Source organism: Chamaea fasciata, unplaced genomic scaffold (assembly GCF_029207755.1).
Source record: "Chamaea fasciata isolate MVZ Bird 193981 ecotype frontalis unplaced genomic scaffold, bChaFas1.0.hap1 SCAF_735, whole genome shotgun sequence".
Classification (NCBI taxonomy): Eukaryota; Metazoa; Chordata; class Aves; order Passeriformes; family Sylviidae; genus Chamaea; species Chamaea fasciata.
This window is the reverse complement of record NW_027094820.1, coordinates 1-25,622: the sequence shown is the minus strand read 5'-3', so window position 1 is coordinate 25,622 and position 25,622 is coordinate 1. Positions and strand designations below refer to the sequence as shown.

The 25,622-nt window shown below is 57.5% G+C and overlaps 1 protein-coding gene across 1 annotated transcript; it reads left to right on the top strand.

Moving 5' to 3' along the window:
- Positions 1-94: 94 nt before the first annotated feature.
- PELP1 (proline, glutamate and leucine rich protein 1) lies at positions 95-25,616 on the top strand (the record flags this gene model as incomplete). The annotated part of the gene is made up of 16 exons (XM_066209193.1): positions 95-256; positions 1,762-1,820; positions 2,277-2,382; positions 3,469-3,618; positions 4,984-5,055; positions 5,212-5,271; positions 7,382-7,532; positions 10,016-10,145; positions 11,280-11,367; positions 13,041-13,129; positions 13,791-13,904; positions 17,836-17,986; positions 19,307-19,433; positions 20,718-20,773; positions 23,730-23,969; positions 25,041-25,616. Coding segments are annotated over exons 1-16 (2,307 nt in total), but the record flags the coding sequence as incomplete, so codon positions are not given.
- Positions 25,617-25,622: the final 6 nt, after the last annotated feature.

Sequence of the window (25,622 nt, the reverse complement as noted above, 5' to 3'; positions counted from 1 at the left end):
GCAAGCCCCGCCTTCTTTCTTCCCGCGCTCTGACGTCATCGGCGCGCGCGTCCCCCCGGCCGCCGGTTTTTTTTTCCCGCGCCGTGACGTCATCGCGGCGCGCGGGGAAGGAGCGGCCATGGCGGCGGTGGCGGCGCCGCGGGCCCCTCCGGCCGCGCCGCTGCTGGAGGCGCTGTCGGCGCTGTCGGCGCTGCCGCCGCACCGGCGGGCGATCCCGGGGCTCGTGCGCGGCCTCCGCGACAGCGCCGGGACTCAGGTAACGCCGCGCCGGGGGCCGGGGCGGGACGGGGCCCCTCGGGGAGGGAGGGACGGAGGGAACGGGGAGGGAGGGACGGAGGGAGGGAGGGAGAGAGATGGAGGGACGGAGGGATGGATGGAGGGCGGCGGCGGCGGCGCGGGGAGCGGGGATGGGCCAGAAACCGGGAATGGGCCCGGAAACCGGGAATGGGCCCAAAAACCGGGAATGGGCCGGAAACCGGGAATGGGCCCGAAACCGGGAATGGGCCCGGAAACCGGGGATGGGCCGGAAACCGGGAATGGGCCGGAAAACCGGGAATGGGCCCGAAAACCGGGAATGGGCCCGAAACCGGGAATGGACCGGAAACCGGGAATGGGCCCAAAAACCGGGAATGGGCCGGAAACCGGGAATGGGCCCGAAACCGGGAATGGGCCCGGAAACCGGGGATGGGCCGGAAACCGGGAATGGGCCGGAAACGGGGAATATCCACCAAAAACCGGGAATGGGCCGGAAACTGGGAATGGGCCCGAAACCGGGAATGGGCCGGAAACCGGGAATGGGCCGGAAACCGGGAATGGGCCGGAAACGGGGAATATCCACCAAAAACCGGGAATGGGCCGGAAACCGGGAATGGGCCCGAAACCGGGAATGGGCCCGAAACCGGGAATGGGCCCGAAACCGGGAATGGGCCGGAAACGGGGAATATCCACCAAAAACCGGGAATGGGCCGGAAACGGGGAATATCCACCAAAAACCGGGAATGGGCCGGAAACCGGGAATGGGCCGGAAACCGGGAATGGGCCCAAAACCGGGAATGGGCCGGAAACCGGGAATGGGCCGGAAACCGGGAATGGGCCTAAAACCGGGAATGGGCCGAAAACTGGGAATGGGCCGAAAACTGGGAATGGGCCCGAAACCGGGAATGGGCCCGAAACCGGGAATGGGCCGGAAACCGGGAATGGGCCGGAAACCGGGAATGGGCCGGAAACCGGGAATGGGCCCGAAAACCGGGAATGGGCCGGAAACCGGGAATGGGCCCGAAAACCGGGAATGGGCCCGGAAACCGGGAATGGGCCGGAAACCGGGAATGGGCCCGAAAACCGGGAATGGGCCGGAAACCGGGAATGGGCCGGAAACCGGGAATGGGCCGGAAACCGGGAATGGGCCCGAAACCGGGAATATCCGCCAAAAACCGGGAATGGGCCCAAAAACCGGGAATATCCACCAAAAACCAGGAATGGCCCCAAAAACTGGGACCCCTCCCCCATCAGAAAATCTCCCCTGACCTTTGACCCCTCAATGACCCCTCGGACACCATTTGCTGACCCCTGACCCCTCCTGGCCCCCACAACGACCCCGGAGGGACCCCTGACCCCTGAGTGACCCCTGAGTGACCCCTGAGTGACCCCTGAGTGACCCTCGGCCCCTCCTGGACCACGCCAATGACCCCTGAGTGACCTGTGACCCCAGACTGACCCCCGGGTGACCCCAGATGACCCCTCTGTGACCCCGTGTCCCCCCAGGCCGCCCTCGGGGGTCTCCTCGGTGTCACCAGCGCCCGCCTGGGCTCCATGAAGACCCGGTGAGTGACGGCCCCGACGGCCAATCAGGGCTCTGGGTGGGACTGGGGGGGGGAGGCGTGGCTTAGTCTCACCCAATCAGAGTCCGTGAATGAGCCCCGCCCGAAGTGGGTTGCCTTTATAAGGAGAAGGGGGTGGGGTTTGACACTCGCAGCAGCCAATCAGCACGCTGTGATGGGTAAACGGGCGTGTCCCAGCTCACCCAATCAGGCTCAACCTCTGAGCCCCGCCCTGCTCTGAGCTGTACTTATAAGGAAAAGTGGGCGGGGTTTGGCACATGGAGCAGCCAATCAGGGCTGCGGGTGGGGCTGGGGTGGGCGTGGCTTTAGCTCAGCCAATTAGACACCGTGCTCGAGCCCCGCCCTCCTCTGTGCTGCCCTTCTAAGGAAAAGTGGGCGGGGTTTGTCACCCCAGTGGGGCGGGGTGGGCGTGTCCCGGCTCAGCCAATGGCGTTGCAGCTTCGAGGGGCTGTGCCTGCTGTCGCTGCTGGTCACCGAGAGCCCGACGGAGGCGTTCGCCCAGCACTGCCTGGGCTGGCTCCGCCTCCTGCAGCACCTGCTCCAGGTGAGTGCCACGCCTGGGGGGGCGCCTGGGGGGGCTGGGACACACCTGGGGACACCTGGGAACACCTGGGGACACACCTGGGGACACCTGGACACACCTGGGACACACCTGGGACACACCTGGGGACACCTGGGGGGGCTGGGACACACCTGGTCACACACCTGGGGACACAGCTGGGACACACCTGGACACATCTGGGGGGGCTGGGACACACCTGGGGACACCTGGGAACACCTGGGGACACCTGGGACACACCTGGGGACACCTGGGGACACCTGGACACACCTGGGGACACCTGGGGACACCTGGGGGGGCTGGGACACCTGGGGACACGCCTGGGGACACCTGGGACACCTGGGCACACACCTGGGGGGGCTGGGGGCATCACAAACACACCTGGACACACCTGGGACACAGCTGGGGACACACCTGGGGGGCACCTGGGGACACCTGGGGACACACCTGGGACACACCTGGGGACACCTGGGGGGGCTGGGACACACCTGGGGACACCTGGGACACACCTGGGGACACCTGGGGGGGCTGGGACACACCTGGGACACACCTGGGGACACCTGGGGGGGCTGGGACACACCTGGGGACACCTGGGGACACCTGGGGACACACCTGGGACACACCTGGGGACACCTGGGGACACCTGGGGACACACCTGGACACACCTGGGGACACACCTGGGGGGGCTGGGACACACCTGGACACACCTGGACACACCTGGAGGCATTTGAGGCCCCCCCCGGGGCGTCTCCCACCCAACTTTGTCCCAACTTTCGCCGTTTTTGGGCGGATTTTGGGGGGTTTTTTTTGGGGGGCTCTTTCAACCGGGACACTTCCGGGGGGCTCCCCGTGAATTTGGGGCGGGGTCCCGAGAGTGGGGACCCCAAAACCTCTCAGGACCCCTCCCCAAAAAGCCCCCGGGCCTGTCCCCAACCCGGTTTTTAACCCATTTCCGGGTGGATTTTCCTCGTTCCTTCGGCGATTTTTTCGGGGTTTTTTTTTTCCCAGAACAATCTGGGGAGGGTCTCTGTAATTTGGGGAGGGGTCCTGAGGGGTTTTGCACCCCCGCAGTCGCAGGACCCGGCGCCCACGGTGGCCCTGGGCGTGTCGGTGCTGCGGGAGCTGCTGCGCTTCTCGGCGCAGCTGCCGGAGCTGGCGCGGGACATCGGCACCAACCACATCCCCGGGATCCTCACCTCGCTGCTGGCCCTGCGCCCCGAGGTCCTGAATTGGGGCTGGGGGCTTCGGGGGGGGCGGCCTGGGGGGAAAAAATCGGGGGGAAATGGGGGAAAGTGGGAAAAAACTGGATAAAAATGTGAAAAATTGGGTTAAAATGGGGATAAAAGGCGTTAAAGTGGGGTTGAATGGGGGTGGAAAAGGGTTGAATTGGGGCTGGGGGCTCAAATGGGGCTGGGGGCTTCGGGGGGGCGGCCTGGGGGAAAAAAATCGGGGAGAAGTGGGGGAAAGTGGGAAAAAACCTGGATAAAAATGTGAAAAAATGGGTTAAAATGGGGTTAAAAGGGGTTGAAGTGGGGCTGGAAGGGGTTAAAGTGGGGCTGGGGGGCTCAAATGGGGCTGGGGGCTTCGGGGGAGCAGGTTTGGGGGGTCTGGGGGAAAAAAATTGGGGGGAAATGGGGTAAAATGGGGAAAAAAGTGGATAAAAATGTGAAAAAATGGGTTAAAACGGGGATAAAAGGGGTTAAAGTGGGGTTGAATGGGGGTGGAAAAGGGTTGAATTGGGGCTGGGGGCTCAAATGGGGCTGGGGGCTTCGGGGGGGCGGCCTGGGGGAAAAAAATCGGGGGGAAAAGGGGGAAAAATGGGAAAAAACCAGGATAAAAATGTGAAAAATTGGGGGTAAAAGGGGTTGAAGTGGGGCTGGAAGGGGTTAAAGTGGGGCTGGGGGGCTGAAATGGGTCTGGGGGCTTCGGGGGGGCGGATTTGGGGAGGTGATGGGGGTCTTGGGGTGGGACTTTGGGGTAAAATTGGGTCTGGGGGATAAAACTGGGGCTAAAGGGGATTACAGTGGGGTTAAAGGGGGGTTAAAATGGGTCTGGGGGCTTCGGGGGGAATCTGGGGAGGGGTCGGGGGTCCCGGGAATTTGGGGAGGAGTCCCCGGGGGAATTTGGGGAGGGGTCCCAGGAATTCGGGGAGGGGTCCCGGGGGGGAATTTGGGGAGGAGTCCCCGGGGGAATTTGGGGAGGGGTCTCAGGGAATTTGGGGAGGGGTCCCGGGGGTCTCCCCCTCCTCAGTGCCAGTTCTCAGGTGGGATTTTGGGGGGAATTTTGGGGGGAAATTTGGGGGAATTTGGGGCTCTCAGGGGTTGGGGGCTCGGGGGAATTTGGGGAGGGGTCCCGGGAATTCGGGGAGGGGTCCCGGGGGAATTTGGGGAGGGGTCCCGGGGGTCTCCCCCTCCTCAGTGCCAGTTCTCAGGTGGGATTTTGGGGGGAATTTTGGGGGGAAATTTGGGGGAATTTGGGGCTCTCAGGGATTGGAGGCTCGGGGGAATTTGGGGGAGGGGTCTCGGGGGAATTTGGGGAGGGGTCCCGGGAATTCGGGGAGGGGTCCCAGCCCCGTTTCTCCCCCAGTGCGAACTCTCCACCCTGGAGGGGATCAAGTCCTGCCTCTCCTTCTACCCCGGCGCCTGCGGCTCCATGAGGGTCAGCCCCCTCCCCAAAATCCCAAAAAATCCCCCCAAAAATCCCCCCCAAAAATCCCAAATTTGGGGATTTCCGGGAGGGGTCCCCGCCCCTCCCCCAACCCCGGGGACCCCCCCCGGAAAATCCCCAAATTTGGGTTTTTTCCCCCGTTTTTAGGGGAAGCTGGCGGCGCATTTCCTGTCGCGCATCGACAGCGACAGCCCGCGGCTGCAGCAGGTGGGGGGCGGCGGCATTGGGGGGAAATTTGGGAATTTTGGGGAATTCGGGGGAATTTTTTGGGAATTTTGAGAATTTTGGGGAATTTTTCCTGAGATTTTTGGGGAGTTTTTGGGGGGAATTTTTGGTGGTTTGGGGTTTTTTTCAGGGGGGGAGACGGTTTGGAGCTTTTGGTGCGAAGTTTTTGGGGGTTTTTGGTGGAATTTTGGGATTTTTGGGAAATTCCGGGAATTTTTTGGAGTTTTTGGGAATTTTTCCTGAGATTTTTGGGGAGTTTTTGGGGGGTTTTGGGGGGAAATTTTTGGTGGTTTTGGGGGGGAGAGGGTTTGGAGCTTTTGGTGCGAATTTTGGGGGTTTTAGTGGAATTTTGGGGGGGTTTTGGGGCCGTTTTGGGGGATTTGGGGTCCCCAGACCCATTTTCGGGGTCCCCAGACCCATTTTCGGGGGTCCCGGACCCATTTTTGGGCTCCCATCCCCATTTTCGGGGGTCCCATCCCCATTTTCGGGGGTCCCTGACCCATTTTCGGGGGTCCCTGACCCATTTTCGGGGTCTCCAGACCCATTTTCGGGGTCCCGGACCCATTTTCAGGGTCCCCTGACCCGTTTTCGGGGATCCCATCCCCATTTTCGGGGATCCCATCCCCATTTTCGGGGTCCCAGACCCATTTTCAGGGTCCCAGACCCATTTTTGGGGTCCCCAGACCCATTTTCGGGGTCCCCATCCCCATTTTCGGGGTCCCAGACCCATTTTTTGGGCTCCCATCCCCATTTTCGGGCTCCCATCCCCGTTTTTGGGGTCCCCATCCCCATTTTCGGGGTCCCAGACCCATTTTCGGGGTCCCCATCCCCATTTTCGGGGTCCCCAGACCCATTTTCAGGGTCCCAGACCCATTTTTGGGGTCCCCAGACCCATTTTCGGGGTCCCCATCCCCATTTTTGGGCTCCCATCCCCATTTTCGGGCTCCCATCCCCGTTTTTGGGGTCCCCATCCCCATTTTCGGGGTCCCAGACCCATTTTCGGGGTCCCCATCCCCATTTTCGGGGTCCTTGACCCATTTTCGGGGGTCCCTGACCCATTTTCGGGATCCCCGGACCCATTTTCGGGGGTCCCGGACCCATTTTCGGGGTCCCCAGACCCATTTTCGGGGGTCCCAGACCCATTTTCGGGGGTCCCGGACCCATTTTCGGGGTCCCAGACCCATTTTCGGGGGTCCCTGACCCATTTTCGGGGGTCCCGGACCCATTTTCGGGGTCCCCAGACCCATTTTCGGGGTCCCGGGACCCATTTTCGGGGGTCCCGGACCCATTTTCGGGGGTCCCTATCCCATTTTCGGAGGTCCCGGACCCATTTTTGGGGTCCCATCCCCATTTTCGGGGGTCCCTGACCCATTTTCAGGGTCCCCAGGCCCATTTTCGGGGTCCCGGACCCATTTTCGGGGGTCCCCATCCCCATTTTCGGGGGTCCCTGACCCATTTTCGGGGTCCCAGACCCATTTTCGGGGTCCCTGACCCATTTTCGGGGTCCCCAGACCCATTTTTGGGCTCCCATCCCCATTTTCGGGGGTCCCTGACCCATTTTCGGGGTCCCAGACCCATTTTCGGGGTCCCTGACCCATTTTCCGGGGTCCCGGACCCATTTTTGGGGGTCCCCATCCCCATTTTCAGGGTCCCGGACCCATTTTCGGGGTCCCCGGACCCATTTTCGGGGTCCCCAGACCCATTTTTGGGCTCCCATCCCCATTTTCGGGGGTCCCTGACCCATTTTCCGGGGTCCCATCCCCATTTTCGGGGTCCCTGACCCATTTTCGGGGTCCCAGACCCATTTTCAGGGTCCCCTGACCCATTTTTGAGCTCCCATCCCCATTTTCGGGGTCCCCATCCCCATTTTCGGGGGTCCCGGACCCATTTTCAGGGTCCCCAGACCCATTTTTGGGCTCCCATCCCCATTTTCGGGGGTCCCTGACCCATTTTCAGGGTCCCCAGGCCCATTTTCGGGGTCCCGGACCCATTTTCGGGGTCCCCATCCCCATTTTCGGGGGTCCCGGACCCGTTTTCGGGGGTCCCGGACCCGTTTTCGGGGTCCCTGAGCCCCGTTCTGCCCCGTTCCCAGCTGGCCTGCGAGTGCTACGCCCTGCTGCCCGCCCTGGGCCGCGGCTTCTCGCAGGGACTCCGGCACACCGAGTGCTGGCACCAGCAGCTCCAGGGCGTCCTGGCCACGCTGCACTCGCTGCTGGGGGCTCTGTTCGAGGGCTGCGAGACAGGTCAGGGCTCGGGGGGCTCCCTGAGGGCTCCGGGGGGCGTTTGGGGGGGTCCGGGGGGATTTGGGGAGGTCCGGGGGGATTTGGGGAGCTCTGGGGGGCGTTTGGGGAGCTCTGGGGGGCGTTTGGGGAGCTCCGGGGGGCGTTTGGGGAGCTCCGGGGGGCGTTTGGGGGGGTCCGGGGGGATTTGGGGAGCTCTGGGGGGATTTGGGGAGCTCTGGGGGGGGTTTGGGGAGCTCTGGGGGGATTTGGGGAGCTCTGGGGGGCGTTTGGGGAGCTCTGGGGGGATTTGGGGAGCTCTGGGGGGCGTTTGGGGAGCTCTGGGGGGCGTTTGGGGAGCTCTGGGGGGATTTGGGGAGGTCTGGGGGGCGTTTGGGGAGCTCTGGGGGGCGTTTGGGGAGCTCTGGGGGGTGTTTGGGGGGGTCTGGGGGGATTTGGGGAGGTCTGGGGGGATTTGGGGAGCTCTGGGGGGATTTGGGGAGGTCTGGGGGGATTTGGGGAGCTCTGGGGGGCGTTTGGGGAGCTCTGGGGGGCGTTTGGGGAGCTCTGGGGGCGTTTGGGGAGCTCTGGGGGGATTTGGGGAGCTCTGGGGGGCGTTTGAGGAGCTCTGGGGGGATTTGGGGAGGTTTGGGTGGGATTTGGGGTCATTTGGGGGGATTTGGGGTAGTTTAGGGGCAATTTGGGGAGGTTTTGGGGGCGTTTGGGGCGGCTTGGGGGCTGTTAAAGGGGATTTGGGGGGGATTTGGGGTCACTTTGGGGAGGTTTGGGGTGGTTTAGAGGGGATTTGGGGTGGTCTTGGGGGGATTTAGGGGGTCCTGAGGGGATTTGGGGGGAATTTGGGGAGGTTTGGGTGGGATTTGGGGTCGTTTGGGGGGATTTGGGGAGCTCTGAGGGGATTTGGGGTGGCTTGAGGGGCTGTTAAAGGGGATTTGGGGTCACTTTGGGCAGGTTTGGGGTGGTTTGGAGGGGATTTGGGGTGGTCTTGGGGGGATTTAGGGGGTCCTGAGGGGGTTTGGGGGAGATTTGGGGTCGTTTGGGGGCATTTGGGGAGCTCTGGGGGCTGTTCAAGGGGGTTTGGGGTGGTTATGGGGGGGATTTGGGGTCATTTGGGGTCACTTTGGGCAGGTTTGGGGTGGTTTCGAGGGAATTTGGAGTGGTCTTGGGGGGATTTAGGGGGTCCTGAGGGGGTTTAGGGGAGATTTGGGGGGGTTTGGGTGGGATTTGGGGTCGTTTGGGGGGATTTGGGGGGATTTGGGGTGTTTCGGTGGTTTTTAACGGGTCGTGAAACGACGCTGAGTGTTCCGGAGTTAATTTTGGGGGGTTTTGGGGCTTAATTTTGGGGTCGATTTCAGGGTTGATTTTTAGGGTTAATTTTTGGGGGGGGTGGGGTTGTGGGATTAATTCGGGGATTTTGGGGGTTTCTTTTGGGGTTAATTTGGGGATTTTTGAGGTTTATTTCGGGGTTGATTCTGGGGTTAATTTGGGGATTTTTGGGGTTTATTTCGGGGTTAATTTTGGGGTTAATTTGGGGATTTTTGGGGTTTATTTCGGGGTTAATTTTGGGGTTAATTTGGGGATTTTTGGGGTTTATTTCGGGGTTGATTTTGGGGTTAATTTGGGGATTTTTGAGGTTTATTTCGGGGTTAATTCTGGGGTTAATTTGGGGATTTTCGAGGTTTATTTCGGGGTTGATTTTGGGGTTATTTTGGGGATTTTTGAGGTTTATTTCGGGGTTAATTCTGGGGTTAATTTGGGGATTTTTGGGGTTTATTTTGGGGTTAATTTTGGGGTTAATTTGGGGATTTTTGAGGTTTATTTCGGGGTTAATTCTGGGGTTAATTTGGGGATTTTCGAGGTTTATTTCGGGGTTGATTTTGGGGTTAATTTGGGGACTTTTGAGGTTTATTTCGGGGTTAATTCTGGGGTTAATTTGGGGATTTTTGAGGTTTATTTCGGGGTTGATTTTGGGGTTAATTTGGGGATTTTCGAGGTTTATTTCGGGGTTAATTTTGGGGTTAATTTGGGGATTTTCGAGGTTTATTTCGGGGCTGATTTTGGGGTTAATTTGGGGATTTTTGGGGTTTATTTTGGGGTTGATTCTGGGGTTAATTTGGGGATTTTTGAGGTTTATTTCGGGGTTGATTTTGGGATTAATTTGGGGATTTTTGAGGTTTATTTCGGGGTTAATTTCGGGGTTTCTTTTGGGGTTAATTTGGGGATTTTTGAGGTTTATTTCGGGGTTAATTTTGGGGTTATTTTGGGGATTTTCGAGGTTTATTTCGGGGTTAATTCTGGGGTTAATTTGGGGATTTTTGAGGTTTATTTCGGGGTTAATTCTGGGGTTTGTTCTGGTGTTAATTGCGGCGTTAATTCGGGGTGTTAATTCCGGGGGGTTTTGGGGTTAATTTTGGGCCTGGTTTTGGGGGTTTGGGGGTTGGTTTGGGGGTTTGTTTTGGGGTTAATTTCGGGGTTTTTGGCGTCCCCAGACCCCCTCCCCTACGAGGGTCCCGGGGTGGAGCTGCTGCTGCCCCCCCCCCAGGACGGGGACGCCGGCGGGATCCTGACCCTGCACTCGCGCTTCTCGGGGCTCTGCCGCGTCCTCAGGCTGCTCCTGAGGTGCCCAAATCCCCCAAATCCACCCCAAAACTCCTCGAATCCACCCCGAAACCCCAAAATCCACCCCAAAAACCCCGAAATCCCCATCAAAATCCACCCCAAAACCTCGAATCCACCCCGAAACCCCAAAATCCACCCCAAAACCCCCCGAATCCACCCCAAAAACCCCGAAATCCCCATCAAAATCCACCCCAAAACCTCGAATTCACCCCAAAACCCCAAAATCCACCCCAAAACCCCCAAAATCCACCCCAAAACCCCCGAATTCACCCTAAAACCCCAAAATCCATCCCGAAACCTTGAATTCACTCCAAAACCCCCCGAATTCACCCCAAAATCCACCCCAAAACCCCAAATCCACCCCAAAACCCCCCGAATTCACCCCAAAAACCCCAAAATCCACCCCGAAACCCCGAAATCCCCAAAATCCACCCCGAAACCCCGAAATCCCCATTGAAATCCACCCCAAAACCCCAAAATCCACCCCAAAACCCTGAAATCCATCCCGAAACCCCAAAATTCCCATCAAAATCCACCCCAGAACCCCCAAATCCACCCCAAAATCCCCCGAATTCACCCCAAAACCCCCAAAATCCACCCCAAAACCCCGAAATACCCATCGAAATCCACCCCAAAACCCCAAAATCCACCCCAAAACCTCGAATCCACCCCAAAACCCCCCGAATTCACCCCTAAACCCCCCAAATTCACCCCAAAACCCCCAAAATCCACCCCGAAACCCCGAAATCCCCATCGAAATCCACCCCAAAACCCCAAATCCACCCCAAAACCCCCAAAATCCACCCCAAAATCCACCCCAAAACCCCCAAAATCCACCCCAAAACCCCCAAAATCCACCCCAAAACCCCCCGAATTCACCCCAAAACCCCCAAAATCCACCCCAAACCCTACCCAGGGAACCCCCAAACCCTTCCCAGTTCATCCCAGTCTTTCCCAATCCCGCTCCAGTCCCTCCCAGTTACCCCAAACCTTCTCCCAGTCCCTCCCAGTAACGTTTCCCCCACTCCCAGTAAGGATTTCGTGGCCCCAGTCACTGTCCCAGTTCATCCCAGTTTCCCCAAACCCTCTCCCAGTCCCCCCAGTTCTCCCAGTGACCCCGTTCCCCGTTCCCAGTAAGGATTTCGTGGCCCCAGTCACGGTCCCAGTTCAGGACATCCTGGATCTCGTCTGTCGCGCTCTCAACATCACCACTAAGAACCTGGTGAGCGTCGCCCCGAAATCATCCCCAAAAATCACCCCAAAAATCACCCCAAAATCACCCCAAAAATCACCCCAAAAATCCCCAAAATCATGCCAAAAATCATCCTGAAATCACCCCAAAATCACCCCAAAAAACCCCAAAATCACCCCAAAAATCATCCTGAAATCACCCCAAAAATCCCTCCCCAAAAATCCCTGAAATCACCCCAAAACCACCCCCCAAAAAACCCCAAAATCAATTCAAAAATCACCCCAAAATCACCCCAAAAATCGCCCCAGAAGTCCCCCAAATCACCCCAAAAATCATCCTGAAATCACCCCAAAAATCCCTCCCCCAAAATCCCTGAAATCACCCCAAAATCGCCCCAAAAAACCCCCAAAATCACCCCCAAAAATCACCCCCAAAATCTCTTCCAAAATCACCCCAAAAAACCCCCAAAATCACCCCTGAAATCATCCCAAAAATCACCCCAAAAAACCCCAAAATCACCCCAAAAATCACCCCAGAAATCCCTCCCCCAAAATCCCTGAAATCACCCCAAAATCGCCCCAAAAAAAACCCAAAATCACCCCCGAAATCACCCCAAAAACCCCCAAAATCACCCCAAAAATCGCCCCAAAAAACCCCAAAATCACCCCCAAAAATCATCCTGAAATCACTCCAAAATCACCCCCCAAATCATCCCAAAAATCACCCCCGAAATCATCCCAAAAACCCTCAAAATCACCCCCGAAATCACCCCCAAAATCATCCCAAAAATCACCCCAAAAACCCCCAAAAATCCCTCCCCCAAAATCCCTGAAATCACCCCAAAATCGCCTCAAAAAAACCCCAAAATCACCCCCAAAAATCATCCTGAAATCACCCCCAAAATCGCCCCAAAAACCCCCAAAATCACCCCAAAAATCACCCCAAAAATCCCTCCCCCAAAATCCCTGAAATCACCCCCAAAATCACCCCAAAAACCCCCAAAATCTCCCCAAAAATCACCCCAAAAATCCCTCCCCCAAAAAACCCCCAAACGCCCCAAAAACGGTGAAGTGCAGACTGGTCCAAACTGGTCCGAACTGGTCCGAACTGGTCGGGTCTATCACGACTTAACCCGGTTTTTCCCGCTCTGAACCGGTTTATTATGGTTTGAACTGGTCCGAACTGGTCTGAACTGGTCCGAACTGGTCTGACCTGGTCTGACCTGGTCTGATCTGGTCTGAACTGGTCTGACCTGGTCTGACCTGGTCCGAACTGGTCCGAACTGGTCTGAACTGGTCTGAACTGGTCCGAACTGGTCCGAACTGGTCTGAACTGGTCTGAACTGGTCTGAACTGGTCCGAACTGGTCTGAACTGGTCTGACCTGGTCTGACCTGGTCCGAACTGGTCTGAACTGGTCTGAACTGGTCCGAACTGGTCGGGTTTATCACGATTTAACCCGGTTTCTCCCGCTCTGAACCGGTTTATTATGGTCTGAACTGGTCCGAACTGGTCTGAACTGGTCTGAACTGGTCCGAACTGGTCCGAACTGGTCTGACCTGGTCTGTACTGGTCTGAACTGGTCTGACCTGGTCCGAACTGGTCCGAACTGGTCTGACCTGGTCTGTACTGGTCTGAACTGGTCTGACCTGGTCTGAACTGGTCCGAACTGGTCCGAACTGGTCTGACCTGGTCTCCCCCCCAGAGCTGGTTTGGGGAGGGGCCCCTGCGGGGGCTGCTCCTGCCCCAGGTGCACCTGGACGCGCTCGACGTGCTGGGGGCGCTGCTGCTGGCGTGAGACTGGGACGCGCTGGGGGGACTGGGAGGGACTGGGATAAACTGGGAATGGACTGGGGGGGACTGGGATAAACTGGGAATGGACTGGGATGGACTGGGATAAACTGGGAATGGACTGGGGGGGACTGGGGGGGACTGGGATAAACTGGGAATGGACTGGGATGGACTGGGACGGACTGGGAGGGACTGGGATGGACTGGGGGGGACTGGGAGGGACTGGGGGGGACTGGGATAAACTGGGAATGGACTGGGAGGGACTGGGAGGGACTGGGGGGGACTGGGATGGACTGGGAATGGACTGGGAGGGAATGGGAATGGACTGGGGGGGACTGGGAATGGACTGGGAGGGACTGGGATGGACTGGGGGGGACTGGGGGGGACTGGGATGGACTGGGAATGGACTGGGACGGACTGGGAGGGGTCCGGGGATGCTCAGAGGGTTCCGGGTGGATTTTCGGGTGGACTTCGATGGGATTTCGGGATTTGGGGATTTCGGGGTGTATTTGGGGTGTATTTGGGGTTTTTGGGTTGGAATTTTGGGATTTTGGGGTGTATTTGGGATTTTGGGATTTCGGGGTGTATTTGGGGTGGAATTTTGGGATTTCGGGGTGGAGTTTTGGGATTTGGGCGAGCCGCGCCGTGTCTGCGTTGCCTGCAGGTGCGGGGCGCGGCTGGTGCGCTGGGGCTCCCTGCTGTGCCGCCTCTTCCCGCAGGTGCTGAGCTCCTGGAGCGGCCCCAGGGAGCTGCCCCCCGGGCAGGAGAGACCCTTCGGGTACGGGAACGGGGAAAACGCGGGAAATCGGGAAAAACAGCAGGGAAATGGGGAAAAACACACGGGAAATGGGGGGAACACACGAGAAATGGGGAAAAACACACGGGAAATGGGGGAAACACACGGGAAATGGGGGAAAACACACGGGAAATGGGGAAAAACACACGGGAAATGGGGAAAACACACGGGAATGGGGAAAAACACACGGGAAATCGGGAGAAACACACGGGAAATGGGGGAAAACACACGGGAATGGGGGAAAAGACACGGGAAATGGGGGAAAACACACGGGAAATGGGGGAAAACACACGGGAAATGGGGAAAACACACGGGAAATGGGGAAAAACACACGGGAAATGGGGAAAAACAGCAGGGAAATGGGGGAAAACACACGGAAATGGGGGGAAACACGGGAAATGGGGAAAAACACACGGGAAATGGGGAAAAACACACGGGAAATGGGGGGAAACACACGGGAAATGGGGAAAAACACACGGGAAATGGGGGAAAACACACGGGAAATGGGGGAAACACACGGGAAATGGGGGGAAACACACGGGAAATGGGGGAAAACACACGGGAAATGGGGAAAAACACACGGGAAATGGGGGAAACACACGGGAAATGGGGAAAACACACGGGAACGGGGGGAAAACACACGGGAAATGGGGGAAAAACACCAGGAAACGGGGGGAAAACCAACTCAGAAATGGGAAAAAAACCCCAGGAAATGAGAAAAAAAGTTGGGAAATGGTGGGAAAAGAGCCAAAAATAGAGAAAGGGACCCCGAAAACGGGGAAAGAGATCCCAAAAAATGAGGAGAGGGACCCTAAAAATGGGGGGAAAAATCCCAAAATGGGGCCAAGAACCGGGGAAATGGGGAAAAGGGCCCAAAAAAGGAGGAAAAGAGGCGGAAAAATGGGAAAAGGACCCAAGTCCACGGGCGGCTTCCGGGGTTTTCGGGGTCCCTGATCCCATTTCCGGGTCCCTGATCCCATTTTTTGGTTCCCTGATCCCATTTTTAGGTCCCTGATCCCATTTTCTGGGTCCCTGATCCCATTTTTAGGTCCCTGATCCCATTTCCGGGTCCCTGATCCCATTTCCGGGTCCCTGATCCCGTTTTCGGGGTCCCTGATCCCGTTTCCGTGGTCCCTGATCCCATTTTCCGGGTCCCTGATCCCATTTTCGGGGTCTCTCATCCCATTTTCCGGGTCCCTGATCCCGTTTTCGGGGTCCCTGATCCCATTTTTCGGGTCCCTGATCCCATTTTCGGGGTCCCTGATCCCATTTCCGGGTCCCTGATCCCATTTTCGGGGTCCCTGATCCCATTTTCGGGTCCCTGATCCCATTTCCGGGTCCCTGATCCCATTTTCGGGTCCCTGATCCCATTTTTGGGTCCCTGATCCCATTTCCGGGGTCCCTGATCCCATTTTTGGGGTCCCTGATCCCATTTTTCGGGTCCCTGATCCCATTTTCGGGTCCCTGATCCCATTTTCGGGTTCCCTGATCCCATTTTCGGGGTCCCTGATCCCATTTTCGGGGTCCCTGATCCCATTTTTGGGGTCCCTGATCCCATTTTCGGGGTCCCTGATCCCATTTTCGGGGTCCCTGATCCCATTTTCGGGTCCCTGATCCCATTTTCGGGGTCCCTGATCCCATTTTCGGGGTCCCTGATCCCATTTTCGGGGTCCCTGATCCCATTTTTGGGGTCCCTGATCCCATTTTCGGGGTCCCTGATCCCATTTTCGGGGTCCCTGATCCCATTTTCGGGTCCCTGATCCCATTTTCGGGGTCCCTGATCCCATTTTCGGGGTCCCTGATCCCATTTTTGGGTCCCTGATCCCATTTTTGGGTCCCTGATCCCATTTTTGGGGTCCCTGATCCCATTTTCCGGGTCCCTGATCCCATTTCCGGGGTCCCTGATCCCATTTCCGGGGTCCCTGATCCCATTTTTGGGGTCCCTGATCCCATTTCCGGGTCCCTGATCCCATTTCCGGGTCCCTGATCCCATTTTCGGGGTCCCTGATCCCATTTTCGGGGTCCCTGATCCCATTTTTGGGTCCCTGATCCCATTTTTGGGGTCTCTCATCCCATTTTCGGGGTCCCTGATCCCGTTTTCGGGGTCCCTGATCCCATTTTCGGGGTCCCTGATCCCATTTTCGGGTCCCTGATCCCATTTTTGGGGTCCCTGATCCCATTTTCGGGGTCCCTGATCCCATTTTCGGGTCCCTGATCCCATTTCTGGGTCCCTGATCCCATTTTCGGGTCCCTGATCCCATTTTTCGGGTCCCTGATCCCATTTTCGGGGTCCCTGATCCCATTTTCGGGGTCTCTCATCCCATTTTCAGGTCCCTGATCCCATTTTAGGGTCCCTGATCCCGTTTCCGGGGTCCCTGATCCCATTTCCGGGGTCCCTGATCCCATTTTTGGGGTCCCTGATCCCATTTTCGGGGTCCCTGATCCCATTTTCGGGGTCCCTGATCCCATTTTTGGGTCCCTGATCCCATTTTTGGGGTCTCTCATCCCATTTTCGGGGTCCCTGATCCCGTTTTCGGGGTCCCTGATCCCATTTTCGGGGTCCCTGATCCCATTTTTCGGGTCCCTGATCCCATTTTTGGGGTCCCTGATCCCATTTTCGGGTCCCTGATCCCATTTTCGGGTCCCTGATCCCATTTTTGGGGTCCCTGATCCCATTTTCGGGGTCCCTGATCCCATTTTCGGGGTCCCTGATCCCATTTTCGGGTCCCTGATCCCATTTTTCGGGTCCCTGATCCCATTTCCGGGGTCCCTGATCCCATTTTCGGGGTCTCTCATCCCATTTTCGGGTCCCTGATCCCGTTTCCGTGGTCCCTGATCCCATTTTCGGGGCCCTGATCCCATTTTCCGGGTCCCTGATCCCATTTTCGGGTCCCTGGTCCCGTTTTCGGGGTCCCTGATCCCATTTTCGGGGTCCCTGATCCCGTTTTCGGGGTCCCTGATCCCATTTTTTGGGTCCCTGATCCCATTTTCGGGGTCCCTGATCCCATTTTCGGGGTCCCTGATCCCATTTTCGGGTCCCTGATCCCATTTTTCGGGTCCCTGATCCCATTTCCGGGGTCCCTGATCCCATTTTCGGGGTCTCTCATCCCATTTTCGGGTCCCTGATCCCGTTTCCGTGGTCCCTGATCCCATTTTCGGGGCCCTGATCCCATTTTCCGGGTCCCTGATCCCATTTTCGGGTCCCTGGTCCCGTTTTCGGGGTCCCTGATCCCATTTTCGGGGTCCCTGATCCCGTTTTCGGGGTCCCTGATCCCATTTTCCGGGTCCCTGACCCCCTTCCCGGGCTCCCTGATCCCATTTTTTGGGTCCCTGATCCCGTTTTCGGGGTCCCTGATCCCGTTTTCGGGGTCTCTCATCCCATTTTCGGGTCCCTGATCCCATTTTCGGGGTCCCTGATCCCATTTCCGGGGTCCCTGATCCCATTTCCGGGGTCCCTGATCCCATTTCCGGGGTCCCTGATCCCATTTTCGGGTCCCTGATCCCATTTTCGGGGTCCCTGATCCCATTTTTCGGGTCCCTGATCCCATTTTCAGGTCCCTGATCCCATTTTAGGGTCCCTGATCCCATTTTCGGGGTCCCTGATCCCGTTTTTAGGTCCCTGATCCCATTTTTCGGTTCCCTGATCCTGTTTTCGGGGTCCCTGATCCCATTTTCGGTGTCCCTGATCCCGTTTTCGGGGTCCCTGATCCCATTTTTTGGGTCCCTGATCCCATTTTTTGGGTCCCTGATCCCATTTTCGGGGTCCCTGATCCCATTTTCCGGGTCCCTGATCCCCTTTTCGGGGTCCCTGATCCCATTTTCGGGTCCCTGATCCCATTTTCGGGGTCCCTGATCCCATTTTTTGGGTCCCTGACCCCGTTCCCGGGCTCCCTGGCCCCGTTTTCGCCCGCAGAGCCGTGAGGAGCCGGCTGTACCAGGTGCTGGAGCTGTGGGTGCAGGTGGCCGGGGCGGCCTCGGGCGTCCTGCAGGGCCCCGGCAGCCCCAGCGAGGTTCTGCTGGCTCACCTGATCAGCGACATCAGCCCGCCCAGCGACGGGGCCAAGGTGACGCCGCCACGGGCCCCGCGCCGCCCCAAGGGCGCCCCGGCAGCGGCGGAAACCCCGCTGGGGGCCCAAAGTCACACTGGGATCCCAAAATCCCAACTGGGATCCCAAAATCCCAATTGGGATCCCAAAATCCCCGCTGGGATCCCAAAATCCCCCTGGGGTCCCAAAATCCCCATTGGGATCCCAAAATCCCCGCTGGGATCCCAAAATCCCAATTGGGATCCCAAAATCCCCACTGGGGTCCCAAAATCCCCGCTGGGATCCCAAAATCCCAATTGGGATCCCAAAATCCCCGCTGGGATCCCAAAATCCCCGCTGGGATCCCAAAATCCCAATTGGGATCCCAAAATTCCAATTCAGATCTCAAAATCCCAATTGAGATCCCAAAATCCCCGCTGGGGTCCCAAAATCCCAATTCAGATCCCAAAATCCCCGCTGAGGTCCCAAAATCCCCGCTGGGGACCCAAAGTCCCATTGGGATCCCAAAATCCCAATTCAGATCCCAAAATCCCCGCTGGGGTCCCAAAATCCCCGCTGGGGTCCCAAAATCCCAATTGGGATCCCAAAATCCCCGCTGGGGTCCCAAAATCCCAATTGGGATCCCAAAATCCCAATTGAGATCCCAAAATTCCAATTCAGATCTCAAAATCCCCATTGGGATCCCAAAATCCCCGCTGGGATCCCAAAAATCCCCATTGGGATCCCAAAATCCCAATTCAGATCCCAAAAATCCCAATTCAGATCCCAAAATCCCAATTTAGATCCCAAGATCCCCCAAACCCCTCCTCAGCCCCCCAGGTCACCCCCCAAACTCCCCCAAATTCCCCAAAATTCCCCCAAATTCCCCCCAAATTCCCCCAAATTCCCCCAAATTCCCCCCAAATTCCCCCAAATTCCCCAAAATTCCCCCAAATTCCCCCAAATTCCCCAAAATTCCCCCAAATTCCCCCCAAATCCCCAAAATTCCCCCAAATTCCCCCAAATTCCCCCAAAATTCCCCAAAATTCCCCAGAATTTCCCCAAATTCCCCAAAATTTCTCCAAATTCCCCCAAATTCCCCAAAATTCCCCAAAATTCCCCCAAATTCCCCCCAAATTCCCCCAAATCCCCCAAATTCCCCCAAATTCTCCCAAATTCCCCCAAATTCCCCCAAAATTCCCCCAAATTCCCCCCAAATCCCCAAAATTCCCCCAAATTCCCCCCAAATTCCCCCAAATTCCCCCAAATTCCCCCCAAAATTCCCCCAAATTCCCCCAAATTCCCCCAAATTCCCCCCAAAATTCCCCAAATCCCCCCAACCCCGCGTGTTCTCGGCAGGTGCGGGCGGAGCCGCGGCCCAGCGCCCCCAAAAGGCCGAAGCTGGGGGAGGGGCCCGAGGGGCCGGCGCTGCACCGCAAAGGGGAACCCGCGGCCAACAGCGACACCTGCGCCGCCGCCCTGGCAGGTAGGGGAGGGCCCCGCCACCCCCGGAACGGCCCCACAGCGGCACCAAACACCCCGAAAACGGCCCGAAAACGGCCCGAAACGGCCCAAAAACACCCCAAAAACACCCCAAAACACCCCGAAAATGGTCTGAAATGGCACAAAACGCCCCAAAAACACCCCAAAACACCCCGAAAACGGCCCGAAACGGCCCAAAAAACCCCAAAAACACCCCAAAACACCCCGAAAACGGCCTGAAACGGCCTGAAACGGCCCAAAAAACCCCAAAAACACCCCGAAACACCCCGAAAACGGCCCGAAACGGCCTGAAACGGCCCAAAAAACCCCAAAAACACCCCGAAACACCCCGATAAACGGCCCGAAACGGCCTGAAACGGCACAAAAACTCGGAAAACACCCCAAAACACCCCAAAAATGGTCTGAAACGGCCCGAAACGGCACAAAAAACCCCAAAAACACCCCGAAACACCCCGAAAACGGCCCGAAACGGCCTGAAACGGCACAAAACACCCCGAAACACCCCGAAAACGGCCCGAAACGGCCCAAAAAAACCCAAAAACCACCCCAAAACACCCCGAAAACGGCCCAAAATGGCCCAAAAAACCCCAAAACACCCCGAAAATGGCCTGAAATGGCCCAAAACACCCCAAAATCCCCCCGAAATCACCCCAAAACCACCCGAAATCTCCCCAAAAACACCCAAAATCACCCCGAAAACACCCGAAATCACCCCAAAACCACCTGAAATCACCCCAAAAACACCCGAAATCACCCCAAAACCACCCGAAATCACCCCAAAATCACCCAAAATCACCCCAAAATCACCCCAAAACACCCGAAATCACCCCAAAATCACCCAAAATCACCCCAAAATCACCCCAAAAACACCCAAAATCACCCCAAAATCACCCAAAATCACCCCAAAACCACCTGAAATCACCCCAAAATCACCCCAAAATCACCCCAAAAACACCCGAAATCACCCCAAAACCACCTGAAATCGCCCCAAAACAGCTGAAATCACCCCAAAAACCCCCCGAAATCACCCTAAAAACACCCAAAATGACCCCAAAAACACCCGAAATCGCCCCAAAATCACCCAAAATCACCCGAAATCGCCCCAAAACCACCCAAAATCACCCGAAATCGCCCCAAAATCCCCCCGAGATCCCCCCGACAGCGGCCCGGGAACCCCGGGAATCCACTTGGGCCCCCCAGATCCCCCCGGGGGGGTCCCAAACTTGACCTTTGCCCCCCAAATGTCGGGGTTCCCCTCCCCCCCCAGCCCTGCGCAGGATCCTGCTCACGGGGGGGGCTCTGATCAAGGAGGAGACGCACAGGGTGAGTCGGGGGGTCGGGGGGATCTGGGGGGATTTGGGGAATTTTGGGGGGATTTGGGGAATTTTTGGGGAATTTTGGGGGTGATTTGGAGGGATTTTGGGGGGATTTGGGGAGGTTTGGAGGAGATTTGGGGAATTTTGGGGGGGATTTGGGGGGATTTTGGGGGGATTTTGGGAACTTTGGGGGGATTTTGGGAATTTTGGGGGATTTTGGGAGGTTTGGGGGATTTGGGAGAATTTTTGGGGGGATTTTGGGGAGTTTTAGGGGGATTTTGGGGGATTTTGGGGAATTTTGGGGGGATTTTGGGGAATTTTTGGGGGGATTTGGGGAATTTTTGGGGAATTTTGGGGGGGATTTGGGGGGATTTTGGGGGGATTTGGGGAACTTTGGGGGGATTTTGGGGGATTTTGGGAGGTTTGGGGGATTTGGGAGAATTTTTGGGGGGATTTTGGGGAATTTTAGGGGGATTTTGGGGGATTTTGGGGAATTTTAGGGGGATTTTGGGGGATTTTGGGGAATTTTGGGGGGATTTTGGGAGGTTTTGGGGGTCTGGAGGAGATTTTGGGGGGATTTGGGGAACTTCGGGGGGGATTTGGGGAATGTTTGGGGAATTTTGGGGAATTTTGGGGGGATTTTGGGGGAATTTTGGGAGGTTTGGGGGATTTGGGAGAATTTTTGGGGGGATTTGGGGTGATGTGAGGGGGTCTGGAGGAGATTTGGGGGATTTGGGGGAACTTTGGGGGATTTTGGGGGGATTTTGGGAGGTTTGGGGGGATTTGGAGGAGATTTTGGGGGCATTTGGGGGGATTTGGGGAATTTTGGGGGGATTTTGGGGGGATTTGGGGGATTTTGGGGGGATTTTGGGAATTTTGGGGGAATTTTTGGGGGAATTTTGGGGGAGTTTGGGGGGATTTGGGGAATTTTGGGGGGATTTTGGGAGGTTTGGGGAGGTTTGGAGGAGAATTTGGGGGATTTTGGGGGGATTTTGGGAGGTTTGAGGGGTCTGGAGGAGATTTTGGGGGATTTTGGGGAACTTTGGGGGAATTTTGGGGGGGATTTTGTGGAGGTTTGGGGGGATTTGGAGGAGATTTTGGGGGATTTTTGGGGCTTGGGGGGATTTTGGGGGATTTTGGGGGATTTCGGGAGGTTTGGGGGCTCTGGAGGAGATTTTGGGGGGTTTTGGGGAACTTCAGGAACTTGTGGGGGATTTTGGGAAGGATTTGGGGGCAGATTTTTGGGGCTTGGGTGGGATTTTGGGGGATTTTGGGGGATTTCGGGGGATTCTCACCCCGTTTTTGCGGCCCGAGCCCCCGTTTCCACTTCCTGCCCCGAGGTTTTAATTTCTCACCGCGTTCGTTCCCCACTTTCACGTCCCCCTCCCCAATTTCCCCTTTTCTGACCCCGTTTTCACCCCAAGTTCTCTCATTTATTCCCCAAATTTCACTTTTCCCCCCGATTTCAGCCGTTTATTCCCCAATTTCAGTTCTTTTTCCTTTCAATTTCCACTTTTCCCCCGATTTCACTTTTACTCCCCAATTTGTTTTCTCCCCCACAAATTTCCCTTTTTCCCCCCAATTTCAGTCATTTATTCCCCAATTTCAGTCATTTATTCCCCAATTTCAGTCATTTCTTCCCCAATTTGTTATTTATTCCCCAATTTCAGTCATTTCTTCCCCAATTTCAATCCTTTATTCCCCAATTCCCATCATTTCCCCCCCGATCTCCCTTTCTCCCCCCCAATTTCAATCATTTATTCCCCAATTCCCGTCATTTATTCCCCAATTCCCGTCATTTCCCCCAATTCCCGTCATTCCCCCCCGATCTCCCTTTCTCCCCCCAATTTCAGTCATTTATTCCCCAATTTCCGTCATTTCTTCCCCAATTTCAATCCTTTATTCCCCAATTCCCATCATTCCCCCCCAATCTCCCTTTCTCCCCCCAATTCCCGTCATTTATTCCCCAATTCCCATCATTTCCCCCCGATCTCCCTTTCTCCCCCAATTTCAATCCTTTCTCCCCCAATTCCCATCATTTCCCCCCCAAATTCCCATCATTTCCCCCCGATCTCCTTTTCTCCCCCCAATTCCCGTCATTTATTCCCCAATTTCAATCATTTCCCCCCCAATTTCAATCCTTTATTCCCCAATTCCCGTCATTTCTCCCCCAATTCCCATCATTTCTCCCCCAATTCCCATCATTTCCCCCCAAATTCCCATCATTCCCCCCCCGATCTCCCTTTCTCCCCCAATTTCAATCCTTTATTCCCCAATTCCCATCATTTCTCCCCCAATTCCCATCATTTCCCCCCAAATTCCCATCATTTCCCCCCGATCTCCCTTTTCCCCCCAATTCCCATCCTTTGTTCCCAAATTCCCATCATTCCCCCCCAAATTCCCATCATTTCCCCCCGATCTCCCTTTTCCCCCCAATTTCAATCCTTTCTCCCCCAATTCCCATCATTTCCCCCCGATCTCCCTTTCTCCCCCCAATTTCAATCATTTATTCCCCAATTTCAATCCTTTCTCCCCCAATTCCCATCATTCCCCCCCAAATTCCCATCATTTCCCCCCCGATCTCCCTTTTCCCCCCAATTCCCATCATTTATTCCCCAATTCCCATCATTTCCCCCCGATCTCCCTTTCTCCCCCCAATTCCCGTCATTTCCCCCCCGATCGCCCTTTTTCCCCCAATTTCAATCCTTTATTCCCCAATTCCCGTCATTTCCCCCCCAATTCCCATCATTTCCCCCCCGATCTCCTTTTCTCCCCCCAATTCCCGTCATTTATTCCCCAATTTCAATCATTTCCCCCCCAATTTCAATCATTTCTCCCCCAATTCCCGTCATTTCTCCCCCAATTCCCATCATTTCTCCCCCAAATTCCCATCATTTCCCCCCCCGATCTCCTTCCCCCCCCCCGCTCCGCGCCTCCTTCTCAGCGCTCCCGTCTCCCACCAGCGCCTGCAGGAGCTGCTGCTGCCGCTGGCCCTGCGGCTGCCGCCGGGCTCCGAGCCGGCCTGGCCGGGCCGGGGCTGCCCCGCGGGGCTGCCGGGCTCTCCCTACGCCGGCGCCCGCTGCCGCGGGGCGCTCTACGGGGCGCTGCTGGCGCTGCTGCTGGCCGTGCCGCCGGGCGCCGCGCCGCCGCTGCACTGCGCCCTGCGCGCCTTCGGCCGCGGCCTCCGCGACCCCGACGTGCAGGTGGGTGCGGGCCCCCGGCCTGCCGCGGGGACCTGCGCCCAGAGGCGCCCCCGAAACGGCCGCGAGCTGTCCCCCGGAATGTCGCCAAAATATCCCCGGAATGTCCCCAAAATATCCCCGGAATGTCCCCGAAACGGCCGCGAGTTGTCCCCGAATTATCCCCAAAATGTCCCCAAAATATCCCCAAAACGTCCCCAAAATGGCCGCGAGTTATCCCCGAAATGTCCCCAAAATATCCCCAAAACGTCCCCAAAACGGCCGCGAGTTATCCCCAAAATGTCCCCAGAATGTCCCCAAAACGGCCGCGAGTTATCCCCGAATTATCCCCAAAATGTCTCCAAAATATCCCCAAAATGTCCCCAGAAAGACCTCCGGTTGTCCCCAGATTATCCCCAAAATGTCCCCAAAACGGCCCCAAATTATCCCCAAAACGTCCCCAAAATATCCCCAAAACGGCCCCAAGTTATCCCCAGATTATCCCCAAAATATCCCCAAAATGTCCCCAAATTATCCCCAAAATGTCCCCAAAATGTCCCCAAAACAGCCTCCGGTTATCCCCAAAATGTCCCCAAAACGGCCCCAAAATATCCCCAAAAATATCCCTAAAATACCCTGAAATTATCCCCAAAATACGCCCATGTCGCCCCCCGATATCCCCCCCCGATATCCCCCCCGATATCGCCCCCCAAATGCCCCCGGGACCCCCCAGATCCCCCCAATTCCTATCCCAAATCCCCCCAGATCCCCCCCGATCCCCTCGGTGACCCCCAGATCCCCCCAGTTCCTATCCCGGGACCCCCCAAATCCCCCCGGGACCCCCCAGATCCCCCCAATTCCTATCCCAGATCCCCCCAGATCCCCCCCGATCCCCTCGGTGACCCCCAGATCCTCCCCAGATCCCCCCCGATCCCCTCGGTGACCCCCAGATCCCCCCAGTTCCTATCCCGGGACCCCCCAAATCCCCCCGGGACCCCCCAGATCCCCCCAATTCCTATCCCAGATCCTCCCCGCCGATCCCCCCCGATCCCCTCGGTGACCCCCCCGACCCGCCCGTGTCCCCCTCCCCCCCAGGTGTCCTCCCAGTGCTCCGAGTTCCTGGTGGTCGCCAACGCCCTGGCGCGGCCCTGGGGCCCCGCCCTGAGCGCCCCTCCCCCCGCCGAGCCGCCCTTCCGGCCCCTCCCCCCCGCCGCCAACCCCTCCCCCTTCCCGCGCCGGGAGGAGGAGGACGAGGAGGAGGAGGAGGAGGAGGAGGAGGAAGAGCGACGACAACGACAACAACAACAACAACAACAACAACAACAACAGCAACGCCCCCACCAGGCCCCCGCCCCCGCCGCGCGCCGCCGCCCCTCCCCCCCGGCGCGCTGGCCCCGCCCCCCGCGGCCGCGGGGGAGGGGCCAGGAGCGGGGGGGCGTGGCGGGGGGGCGGGGCGCGGCCGCGCCGCCCCGTGTTCGTGCACTACGAGCGGGAGGAGGCGTCGGACGTGGAGATCTCGCTCGAGAGCGACTCGGACGACTCGGTGGTGATCGTGCCCAAGAGGGCGGGGGCCGGCCCCGACAAAACGGGCGGGGCCGGGGGCGTGGCCGCCCCGCCCCCCGCCGCCCCCGCCGCCCCCGCCCCCGCCGCCGCCCCCCCACGCCCCCCGCCGCCCCC